Here is a 13,325-nt window from a genome sequence, read left to right as displayed (position 1 = left end):
TGATTGCAATTGCATAGCAATTTAGATTGTGATGAGATATTGCCAGTTATGCCCTGCAAATTTATTGTTTTCACCAGAGTTTTAAAAATGCCCTTTCCCCATATCAATGTTCTCTTAAAAGCAAGATAGTGATTAGAACTTGCAGCAAAAAGCTACCATAAATTCATATCTTCAATACGAAAGGTCAAAATTTTCAATTGATGTCAGCTTTTCATCCCACTTAGTTACATACACTTTAAGTGTAAATCATCAGATTTATAAAGTTTACTTCGAGTACTGTTAAATATCAAAAATATCAATTTTTAATCATTTGCCATAAAATGTGTAATACATTGCAATTTCAAAAATCAAAATTATTTGATATCAGAAGGACATTCTTCGTATTCAGAATGCAATTCGATATGTCTGATGTGCTCTAATGTCCCATAATAAATACTGTCCAAACGTTCATACCCCATCCCTTAATATATTTTCTTGAGAAAAGGTTCAAAATAGTATTTTTTGTGACATAGTGACATTTTTACAGAAACCATTTTGTTGTCTCGCCTGAACTTTGTTCAGGATGGGACTTAGTAATCACTATTTTTGTCTGTCCGTGTGTGTGGATGTAGGTGGGGGTGGGGGTGTGTGTGTGTGGATGTATGCATAGACATACCACCTAGACCTGTAACTGCCCATCCCTAACCATGGCAGTAGGTGAAGCCACGTATCCAAGGTGATTTTGGTCGGGTGGTCGGACGCGGAGAAATAAGCGTTCATGTCTGGAACGAAAAACGCGATCGTTTGCGTGATTGCTGCGCCGTTACCGCCCGCGTCAAGCGCAACATGTTCTGCAGACACGAACATGTCTGCTTGTTTGCGTCCGGTGAGTAGTGTGGCCAGAGGTTCTCGACCTGATTAGATTTTGAGCGTAAAATATGGTAATTAAGTACCTAATTTGCATAATATATGCGTAATAAGCAAAATACCTTGTGAACAGATTATCTGGAGATCCGTATTGGGTACAGTGACGTTGCGTGGCCAGAGGTACTCGACCTGATTAGATTTTCAGCGCAACATACTTTATCCAATTTCGTGAGGTCAAAGGTCACATACAAGGTCAAAGGTCAACTGAGGTCACCAAATCTTAATAATTAATTTTCAACTGTGCATCACATATCCAAATAACAGCTTGATCGGTCATGTAATTAAGGAAATATGACGACTTTAAGATAGTCGCTTTCCATGTTAAGTATAGCAAAGTAGCACTTTCAATGAGTGATAACTCGTAAAGGAAGCATCTTTCTGTTTTGATTTATTACTTTGATGAAATAGTTCTTTGGTTTTGCCAAATTTTTGGAAGGTCATTACGGGGTCATCCGAGGTCACTCAGGGGTCATCTGAGGTCAAGTTATTAAAAACTGTCGTATGGGCATGGAACTTGATGGGTACAGTCAACATTTAAAGCCAAATTTTGGAAGTTCATTTTGGGGTCACCAGGGGTCATCTGAGGTCAAATTAGTAAAAACTGTCGTATGGGCATGAAACTTGGTGGGTAAGTCAAAGCCAAATTTTTGGAAGGTCATTTGGGGGTCACCAGGGGTCATCTGAGGTCAAATTAGTAAAACTGTCGTATGGGCATGAAACTTGGTGGGTACAGTCAACATTTAAAGCCAAATTTTTGGAAGGTCATTTTGAGGTTACCAGGGGTCATCTGAGGTCAAATTAGTAAAAACTGTCGGATGGGCATGAAACTTAGTGGGTACAGTCAACATTTAAAGCCAAATTTTTGGAAGGTCATTTCGGGTCACCAGGGGTCATCTGAGGTCAAATTAGCAAAAACTGTTGTATGGGCATGAAACTTGGTGGGTACAGTCAACATTTAAAACCAAATATTTGGAAGGTAATTTCGAGTCACCAGGGGTCAACTGAGGTCAAATTAGTAAAAACTGTCGTATGGGCATGAAACTTGATGGGTACAGTCAACATTTAAAGCCAAATTTTGGAAGGTCATTTCGAGGCCACCAGGGGTCATGTGAGGTCAAATTAGTAAAAACTGTCGTATGGGCATGGAACTTAGCATGAGGGGTACAGTCAACATTTAGAGCCAAAAATTTAGAAGGTCATTTCAGGGCCACCAGGGGTCATCTGCGGTCATATTAGTAATAACTGTTGCATGGGCATGAAACTTGGTGGGTACAGTATAGTTGCCATCAGCCAGATAATCGTGCCCAGCCGATCGCAAAAGCAGGCGGTCACAAAAGCAGGCGAGACTCGTGGTTCGAGAACCGCGTTGTTATCCTCCTGATAAACAAGGGGTATACTAAGTGCAGTATGTTTGATGTTATACATTTTTCTATTTTATTCCACAAAATACATTTGTACCACAATGACAACCACTGCGCATTCATGAATCCCACATGAAGCCATGCAATAACCCAAAGTGCTATGCATACTGAATTGCTGGCTGGGCCAGCAAAATCCCTCTTTCGAACGCTGCCTGTGACTACCGGTTGGTGATCTTGTGCTTGGCTCGCAAGGGGTCTAAGGTTTGAATCCCGGGAGTACCAAGTGACTTCTTTGTTCATCTTCTTTCCTTTTTGTTTCTCCTTTAACTACTGATAGTAAAAAGCAGTGTTCAGTGTTACAAGGTAGGGTTATTAATCATCCTCTACTACCATGTATACATGTTGAAATTAGTAAAAACTGTCGGATGGGCATGAAAATTAGTGGGTACAGTCAACATTTAAAGCCAAATTTTTGGAAGGTCATTTCGGGGTCACCAGGGGTCATCTGAGGTCAAATTAGCAAAAACTGTTGTATGGGCATGAAACTTGGTGGGTACAGTCAACATTTAAAACCAAATATTTGGAAGGTAATTTCAGAGTCACCAGGGGTCAACTGAGGTCAAATTAGTAAAAACTGTCGTATGGGTATGAAACTTGATGGGTACAGTCAACATTTAAAGCCAAATTTTTGGAAGGTCATTTCGAGGCCACCAGGGGTCATCTGAGGTCAAATTAGTAAAAACTGTCGTATGGGCATGAAACTTAGCATGAGGGGTACAGTCAACATTTAGAGCCAAAAATTTAGAAGGTCATTTCAGGGCCACCAGGGGTCATCTGAGGTCATATTAGTAAAAACTGTTGCATGGGCATGAAACTTGGTGGGTACAGTATAGTTGCCATCAGCCAGATAATCGTGCCCAGCCGATAACCGCCAAATTCATTTACCTCTCTACCAACAGTTATCGCAAAAGCAGGCGGTCACAAAAGCAGGCGAGACTCGTGGTTCGAGAACCGCCTTGTTATCCTCCTGATAAACAAGGGGTATACTAAGTGCAGTATGTTTGATGTTATACATTTTTCTATTTTATTCCACAAAATACATTTGTACCACAATGACAACCACTGCGCATTCATGAATCCCACATGAAGCCATGCAATAACCCAAAGTGCTATGCATACTGAATTGCTGGCTGGGCCAGCAAAATCCCTCTTTCGAACGCTGCCTGTGACTACCGGTTGGTGATCTTGTGCTTGGCTCGCAAGGGGTCTAAGGTTTGAATCCCGGGAGTACCAAGTGACTTCTTTGTTCATCTTCTTTCCTTTTTGTTTCTCCTTTAACTACTGATAGTAAAAAGCAGTGTTCAGTGTTACAAGGTAGGGTTATTAATCATCCTCTACTACAATGTATACATGTTGATACATGTTACCCAGAGAAGATGATAAAAGAGAACACAAATAAATAACATGTTCATCTGCCCATTGATTCAAACAATGATGTCATCCATTCGATAAATGGCCTAGCGAGTCGAAGACTAGCTAACTCTAAACTGCACAAACTTGGCGATCAATCTGTGTCAGAGACCCGGGGGTACTCAGTACAAATGACCATACGGGACGTGCATAAAACATGGGTAGCATTTTCAGCCTTCTGGTATATCAATGACCCCTTTTTCAAAGCCTATTTTGGTATATGAATGGGTCCTTTTTTCAAAATTTTCTCAATTTTTTCGGAAAACAGCCCAATTTTTCTTTAATCTAGCCAAAATGTTCAAAATTTTCCCAAAATTTGTAAAAACTAAGACAATTTTGGGTAAATTCGGCCGAAAATTTTGACTTTTGGTATATCAATGGGTCCAAATTTCTTGAAAAATTGGTATATTTATGGGTCTACTTCCAAAATCTCAGCGCACGTCCCTACCAAAACCAAACTTGAGTACCCCCCCCCCCCCGGTCAGAGACACATGAAACTTTCCAAATCAATTGAACTTCAAAAAATGGAAATGAGCGCAAAATAAAAATAAATTGAATACCTGAGTAGAAGAAGTGCCCAACTCCAATTTTTACAGCATTTTATTGCCAGCAGACTGTTCTTCCTTGTGTGTGAAAGATGAGCCAAAATCCACTCTCTAAATAGTCTTCTACGTACACTTAACCATGGTTTTTCATGGAAGAAAACCCTGAAATATTGGGTTAAAGAGAAATTTTGTTCATCCATGAAATCTGCTTTTCACTACAATAAACTTTCTTACTAACATATTACATGCTTCTACTTGTGCAATTAATGGATAATTACCCAAATTCTGTAGCTATTTATAACACATCTGCTTATGGAACTGGCACTTGCAGTATATTAGTGGAAGAAGGGCCCAACTCCAGATCGTATTAAGACCTGTACCGTTCACAATAACCGTTGCCATGGAAACATCATATATAATTTCAAATGTATGTAACATTGTATGTTCATGTATTAAAGGTCCACTGAAGGTGAAAACATTCTGCCTATAAAACTTTTCGAAATATTAAGTTTTTTCTTAATATCTCAAAAACAGTTTTGATGGAGTTGGGCCCTTCTTCCACTCAGGTATTCAAATTAGAGTTATGATAAACAATTTGTTGAAATTCTCATTGTTTACAGATTCAACAACTCCTCCTATACCTTTGTACAGGAGCCAACCGTTGTTAATCCGTGATGAATCCACACTTTTACTGTAGCGTATCTGTGAACGCGAAACAAGACTACGTGTTACGCGAGAGCGCGTAAAATTCGTCATGCTTGGAACCTTTGTGCGTATGCAAGCTTACAAGTTGAATTCAGTATTTTCAGATAGCGGCTAAATTATGCCGTTTTATTCTGTAGTTTTATTGATGATATTAAGAGAGAAATCATCGAAGTTTTTGTAAGGCTTAGTGACAATGATTAACTAACATTTCCTCGTGAAATAATCGTGAATTATACGATCTTTAGCTTCTTTTCGTTGTTGAAAGGATTCAATCATGTTTCACCGTTGTTCATCACCGTTTAACAACTTCGCGTCCGGTAGCGTCTGCGTGTTTACTTACCGGGCAGCTAAAGCTGCCCTCGCTGGTAAACCACGCAGACGACGCTGTGCATCGTTGTTAAACGCGGTGATGAACAACGGTGAAACATGATTGAATCCCTAATTGTAACATATTATTTCTTTTCCAGGCAATTGGATTGTTTATTTGAGAGCATGCCCAAGATAGACACCATCATGACGGTAGCAAAGGTGATCTTCGGTGATACCAAGGATCTTAACTGGGGAAGAATAGTGGCTGTATTCTACTTCACTTTAGAAGCTGTTATTCGGGTAAGTAGTAAGTACTTCAGTTGACAAGCTCTGTACATAGAGCATATAGAATATATACATGTATAGGATTTAATCATTTTTGACCCAAAATCTCATTTTTGACCCAAAATCACATTTATGACCCAAAATCACAGTTTTGACCCAAAATCTCATTTTGACCCAAAATCACATTTATGACCCAAAATCACACATTTGTCCAAACACATTTTTGAAAAGAAATAACATTTTTAAGCAAAATCATGTTTTGACCAAAAATCATGTTTTTTTAACTAAAAATCATGTTTTTGACCAAAAAAAGATTCTGAAGACATAATAATGATAAAATTGGATGGATACTTTCGCATGATATGGACATACCCATATCCTAAACCAACAGTGGCGGCGCCAGGAAATTTTTTTTGGGAGGGCATTAGGGGGGCAAAGTGAATTTCAGGGGGGGCAAAATCAACAAAGTTTGCGCAAAAATTACTGTAAAAAGTGGAAATTTTCGTAATTTTGGGTTTTTTCTGGGGGGAGCAACAGGAGGGGCAAGAGTTCTGACTGGGGGCATTTGCCCCCCACCCCCACCCGGTGGTGCCACCACTGTAAACCAATAGGGTTTGGTTAACAATTACTGTCATGAATCTATATTGAATGGTTCATTGTTCATTTATTCTGTTTCATGTTTCACTTTCATTTGTAATTGTATTTTTTTTTTGTCCATGTACATGTAGGCTATCAAATACTTGAGCAAAGAAGGTTTATTGAAATGGATCAAGGATCTTGTGGTACAAGTTACAGCATTCGTTGTCCGTCATTTTTCCAACTGGATTGCGAGTCAAGGAGGCTGGGTATGTACACAGAGTATTCTCTCTTCTTGATTTTGATACCCCATTCATCCAATGTTGTTCAATATTAAAGAAAAAAAAAATAACTTTAATTGCCAGTTAGAATGAACTGAAGGATAATAAGTAAGATTTAGCAATGATTCATTTGGCAAAACAGAATAACATATTTTTAAATCCAAAAATATTAGTACTGTACTCTTCTGCAATAGGGAGTACTGCATAGTTTACAACATTTCTGATTGGCTAGCTGATTCAACCCAATTGAATTTGGGGATAACAGTCGGGCCAATCAGAAAAAGCAAAAATTAAGATTATTTTGGTGGAAGCATTTTGCAGGCTTTGACCAAAGTATCGGCTAGAATACTTTGCTTTGATTTTGATTTTGATACCCCATTCATCCAATGTTGTTCAATATTAAAGAAAAATACCAGAATTTAAAAGTTGAAAAGTTACAATTTACAACGATCAATGGTTATTACGAAAGCATTGTGGTATTTTAAATTAGCACTTGTTCAGTGCCTGTGTGGGACCATGACAACCCCTCTCTGACATTATAAAATCCACCAGTCCTGTACACTTCGCGTTCGGTCTCGCGCACACCTTTCACACTTCACAGCCGCGATCAGAGGCAACAGAGACAGTTCTATGTTAAATTTGCCATTATCTTCACGCTGAATTCAAATCAATACAAATAACTGCAACTTTTAAATTCAGGTTATTTTTCTTTAAAAGCAATACTGTGTTGTTAATATTGAATTACATTGGATGGATGTGGGATCAAAATGCGGGAAAAAACTGCCCTTCTGCATTGTATGTTAAAATATTGTCAATAGGAGTAATAGTTCTGAAGCGATAAGCATATTTACAATGACTGTGTTACTTTTTGTGATGTCTTAGTTCACTGTCCATGTTGGTAATCGTTACATGAATTTAACAAAGCGGCAAATCAATATTCGGCATTTTACCAAACTCATAAGGGTGTATCTTCAATAGGAACCATGTGTTACCTTTCCCACCACTAATGTGAATTTGAGTTTTAATTAGCATTACCTTTAAGTATTGCCAATTATCAAACCATCAAGTAGTTTCCCATGTTTTCATTGGATAAGTGCCCCAATTTACTGACATGATATTTCTCGTATCATACCCTCTGAGTGCGTCCCAACGTTCTGTATCATACCTGCTGATCGCATTGTGCATATCATTCGCAGCTCTGCATAGAAACTCGGACAGCGACAAGTTTCAAAATAATCATGGCAATACAAGGTTTTGGAGCCGGTGTACAAGCATTTAAACATGGATTTCACAGAGACTTGCCACTCAAAATAATCATGATCATTAATGCAGAGAGCAAACAGCAATGTGGTCAAATTCTGATCAAAATTTGCATCAAAAAGCGGGTCTCAGGGGTCTCAGCAAAGTTGAGTTGGTTCGGAAGATGACCATGCTAGTTAACTATCCAGCTTTATTCGAGCATTAGGTCTACTTTATAGGATAATTATCATGTAGAACGTCAGCCAAGAATTACACCTGTGAATAAGTTTTTTTCGTTATGAGAGATTATTTGTACGGTATGATAAAATCGTTATTAGGTTTGGTGTAGGGGGTGATAAGGATTACATCTAGTCTCAGAGTCCATATCACCCCAAACCTCACCTAATAACTAATAGTGTCATTTAATGTGGACCGTGTTGACATGCATATTTTAATGCTCTGTGTGCTGGCCATAGCCTTCAACATTAAACATTGAAAAAAAAAAGCGCAGTTATTTATAATGCACTACGCACAGGCACAACACCTAGATGTCGATCCACAAGCCTCAGCACACTTAACGCGGCTGTGTACTCTAGACATTGTTTCTTTCGCGAAATTGAGCTTTTTTGAAATGCATTTACTTTGTTATGTTTTTTTATAAATACAAGGAAAGAAAATCCAGATTTGTAAACTCAAACTGCTCTATTTTATGGATTTTATTTCACTCGTTTCCGCAATTTAAAAGGAAAGAAAATCTTTGTTGTACCATCGGGGTACACGCGCGCAACAACGCGTCGCGTTTTGTAGTCGCGTAATTTGTTAACGCACAGATACGCTTACGCATATCATAGCGCTTATCTGCATCTTGCGCGCGCATCTTATGGAAGCACCACTGAAGCACGTGATTTCACAAAAACCTAGCGGTCAAATGGCTCCGTTTTAGCTGATAAAATGTGAATTTTTTCAAGTTCTTTCCCCCGATTTAAACATCAAGATATAAATAGATTTCGCCCAAACTTCTCAAGGGGCTGTGGATTTACCCGATGTTTACGTAATGTAAGGTAGAAAAATGAGAAATGTCGCATTCTCCTGTGAGCTTCGATCAAAGTGCAAAATGTGACCACTTTAAACTTCAAAGGCCTTTATTTCAATGTTCATTTTCTCGGTAAAATGACGATTTAGGTACACGATAACTCAATAAATACAGCATCTATAGGTAAGCAATTATGATCATCATAAAAAGCAGGATCGACTTCAGAAACGCTTTTCTCATTTTCTTATATTTTGGTATATTTCCGATTTTAGGCATAATTTTGTGCAAATAGGCGTTTGTGAATTTTAAAAAGTTCATTTTGATGCCTTATATGGTCAATAACTCAAAAAATAAGGCCAATATCAAAAAACTAAAAAAACCGTTTTTGGAATGGTGCCTCAAGACTACTTAAAAAAAAAAAAAACCTAACAAAAATTGCCAAAAATTCACTTTTTCTGATTTTCTTCATAATTGTTGTTTTTACACCAAATCTGTATTTATATTGAGATTCATTGATGTCTTGCCTTCATAAAAATGTATACTTTTATTATGTCTTGTGTGAATAATTGCAAAGTTATGGTACTTTTACTACATGCATGTCTGAGAGTACACAGCTGCCTTAATACAGGTTGTCACTGACCATTACAGCCCCACATCAAGTCATAAATCATTTAACAACAACACAGGGACTTTGCAGCTTCAAGAGTGCACACCCTAGACATTCTACAAATGACCTTCACATTAAAGCCATATTATAACATTTGCTGAGGAAGATGCCCTCGCTGATTTTTAAAACTTCATTTTTACACGATTATATTGTACTTTATTAAACCAATATACCCTGCAAAAATCAAGACTCTAGGTGCTGTAGTTTTGTCAAAATCCGAGATTTTGAATAAAACGATGGAACCGGCGTTTTATTATTACGATGGAATTATTAGTCGAATGCATACACGATGTTCATAACACACAGTGCATACACGGCATGCTGGACAGTGATCTACACAACAAAGGGTCATACCATAACATGACCGAAGGACGTATTGGCGACATATGCGCTGGTAGTAAATTCCAATTTTCTTTGCTTTGCCGTACATGTAGTTGTTCAGCTCAAAAATAAAAGGGGATATATCTGACAGTAAAAACTAACATTTTATGGCAAAGAAATGCTAATCTATTTTGTGTGAAAATGTTATAATATGGCTTTAAAGAAGTATTTTGTGATCCTGGCATCCTCCTTTTATGACATTTTTCAGTAGATATCCACGAAAAAAGCTTATTCCCAAAACTTCAGTTGATTCTGATTTTGCATTTGCGAGTTATGCATGATTATGTGTATTACACTGCTCCATTTGTCAATTATTTTTGCAGAAATATTGTGGTATGTGGTCGTGTGTCTTGAGCTCGCCACCAAAAAAAGGTGGCGATGTTACATTTTGCCAAAGTCGACTCAAAACAAATGATGATATCTCTGTCAAGCAAGAAGGTATTGTCATGCTTGTGGTTAAAAATAAAATGCACTTTCAACCCTGTAAAAAGAAATACTTGAACCTTTTTAATACTGACACTGTGCTTCATAGAATTCAGAATGGGCAGGGTGGCGGTGGTGGGGGGTGTGGTGGTGGGGGATGTGGTACACACAAACTCTATGGGATTGGTATTTTTAGTGCGTAATCTGCTTCTGTAAAGGCTGTAAATTAGATTTGGACTCTATTTAGCATCTAAAACACTCATGGTTTTACAGCTAAACAATTCTACTAATTGTTTTTAATAATTTATGATTGGTTTAGTCTAGAAAATACAAACTTTTCCATACAAAACTACGCGTTGTCATATTAAACACTGTAGTTAGTAATGCAGATGTCTTCAAAATCTAAAAGTTACTGTAAAATTTTAATTACTTATCATATCATAGTCAAAGTATAGATTTTCTGAAGGGAAATTTGACGAGAAATCTAAATATGGACATATTTTTTCTGTATGGGTTAGGGGGAAAATGTTTAGGTTCAAAATATGTTGAATTGTAAAAAAATTTAACATACTTTGGGACACCCTATATTCCTAGATTACCAAACAGCTGTGATTTTGGTTTCTTCCAAAGTCAGTTGGCTCTCCATATCCTCTAACCAAATGAATGTTGTTTACTTCCAGTTTATTACTGTAAGTTGGTAATGAGCAATGCATTGAGTGACCCATTTTTTATCAAAATCTTTTTTATTCCACCCTGTATAACTTGCAGGTCACCCTGTATAATGAGTTGAAATGTATATATTTGAATTGCTTATGCCTTCAGCTTTCCAAAATGTATACTTTTGCTAGTTTAGGGTTGATGATTGTCGAGATAATCTAATTAGAAACCTGGTTGGTGTAAAAATTCATAATATTTGTCATGTAACGCTAAGGGTGGCGAGTTCAGGACACATGGCCATGTTACAAAAAAAATGTAGACATAGATGTTACAATATATCGACGAAATATTTCGGAATTTTTGTAAAAAATATTGAAAATTACCAAATTTTACCTACTTTGACAGAGTTTCCCATATTTATAGATCTACTGTTTATAACTTTTGTGTCATAATTCTTGCTTTTTTTGTTTCCCTTATTTTTCCCAACAGAGTTCCATTTTGGAGAATTATGGCACATCAAGCACAACATTTGTTACTGTACTGGCTATGTCTGCAATTGTAGGGATATACATCATCTATATGTCTAGAACCAAGTGAATCTTATTCAGGACCACACAGTGTAAATCGATGAATGCGAGCTAGTACATACGTGTACGTTGCCGTTTCATTGAAAATCACACCCTGAACAAAATGAAGTGACCTAACCAAAAAAAAACAGCATTTACTTTAGCAAGTATGGATAAATAAAGTTAAAGCCACATAGAAAAGCCACAATAGTAAATGAAGCCGACTGTGTTGCAAAAGTGGTGCCTTTTCTCTGGCAACACTGATAAAACCTACCAAATTTAGAGAATGTGCTTGCTTTCCTTTAATTGAGCATGGTACATAAAAATAAAGCTACACAGGGACAATTAATGCATGTAAGTACAGAATGTGTTTAACTTCATCTATCTATACACAAAAGAGTAAATTTAAGTAATATTTGGTGCTGTTTTTCATACAAGATTTCATTTCATCGGTAGCGTGCAATTCAGGGTATGATTATCATGAACCAGCAACAAGCAGCCTGGAACAGGTGGATTCATCGGTTTGGTCAACAGGGTGCTCTATCTTTATTTACTTCGTTGGGACCACATCACCAGAGACAAGATGCAGTGGCCTCATCACTTATAATTTCACTATGTTTTGTTTCACCCTGAGTTTGTTAGTGACGTTGGTGCGCAGTATTGAATCACTCATGCTGACCTAATTCTGCACAGCATAAGGGGGCTGGCATTTTCTTCGGAAGGGGGTGGGTCACAAATGGGGGGGGGGGGTCACAAATGTTTGGAAAGAAAAATAGGGGGGGGTCCATAAAATTGTTGATGACCAAAATGTAGGGAGTCACAAGATGACCACAGACAGTGTCTTTATTTTATTCAAAAAGACTGATTTCAATACAATTTAGGCTATTTAGGGGGTAAGGTATGGGTCATAAAAATTTTGTTGCAGAAACAGGAGGTCGCAATTTTATTGACGCCGACTTTTTGTAAATTTGGGACCCCCTTCCGAAGAAAATGCCAGCCCCTGTTACACACACGTTCAAAGGTGCCTTTACATCCCCCCCATTCGACACAAAAGTGGGTATCCATTCAAAGGGGGTGTTGGTTACCCACATTTGTGTTGAGTGGAGGGGGGCAAGGAGAATCAGTGCAACCACATGAAGTACTGATGTCACTACCAGACTCGAGGTGAAACGTAAATACAGGGTATTTTGGTATTTTATCACCACAACTAAACAACTAAATAACTGATGTGATTGAGGAATAAATCAGCTTTCACATACATTTTTGGAAGTTGACAATTGACCGCAATGTTCTTTGAAATATAAGAATTTTACAAAACTCCTCATTTTAAACCTTTCCACTTATACTAATATCAATTGATGATCTGTATTTGGAGTGCTAATCACTGCACATGAAGCATCTATTGTCATTGATATAGATACTTGACTCTGTGAAATGAAGTAGTTTCAATAAATTCTTTTATTTAAAAAAAAAGAGCTGTCAAATGTCAAAATTCAAGCAGTACTTATTCCTCAATCTCATCAGTTATTTGGTTATGTTTAGTTTTGGTGTTAAAATCCCCCCCCCCCAAAAAAAACATGTTTCCAGCAGTACAGTTTTTTTTAAGGGACACCCTGTACAAGCAGGCAGACTGAAGCACAAATAATTTTAATGCAATTCACACCAATGGCTATTCAGGGGATAGCAACATATTGATAGCTAGAAAGCTATGATTAGGATTTTTAAATCTTAAAAGTGACTTGGACTAAATGAAGGAGTGGAAAGTTGCAGAGACACAGCTCTGTTAAGCGGCTTTGCAGGATTGTTACTGACTTTGCTGATCAATGTATACAATAACATCATTGTGTCTTGGATGCAACTCTGGTCTGGAATCTCTTGTGGACAAGAGAAATCTCATGCGATAAAATATTCCACTTATTTC

At 37.5% G+C, this 13,325-nt stretch overlaps 1 protein-coding gene across 1 annotated transcript in view; it reads left to right on the top strand.

Annotated features, from left to right (window-relative positions):
• Positions 1-11,484, top strand: part of LOC140154266 (apoptosis regulator BAX-like) — a 41,675-nt gene extending 30,191 nt beyond the window's left edge. The window contains exons 4-6 of the mRNA XM_072176851.1: positions 5,455-5,596; positions 6,310-6,426; positions 11,328-11,484. Of these exons, the coding sequence (XP_072032952.1) occupies positions 5,455-5,596; positions 6,310-6,426; positions 11,328-11,435 (367 nt within the window). The 3' untranslated portion in view covers positions 11,436-11,484. The remainder of the gene's footprint in view (positions 1-5,454; positions 5,597-6,309; positions 6,427-11,327) is intronic.
• Positions 11,485-13,325: the final 1,841 nt, after the last annotated feature.

Source organism: Amphiura filiformis, chromosome 6, assembly GCF_039555335.1.
Source record: "Amphiura filiformis chromosome 6, Afil_fr2py, whole genome shotgun sequence".
In the NCBI taxonomy this organism is placed as follows: Eukaryota; Metazoa; Echinodermata; class Ophiuroidea; order Amphilepidida; family Amphiuridae; genus Amphiura; species Amphiura filiformis.
The sequence above is the reverse complement of the archived record's forward strand: the minus strand, read 5'-3'. Positions and strand labels throughout refer to the sequence as shown.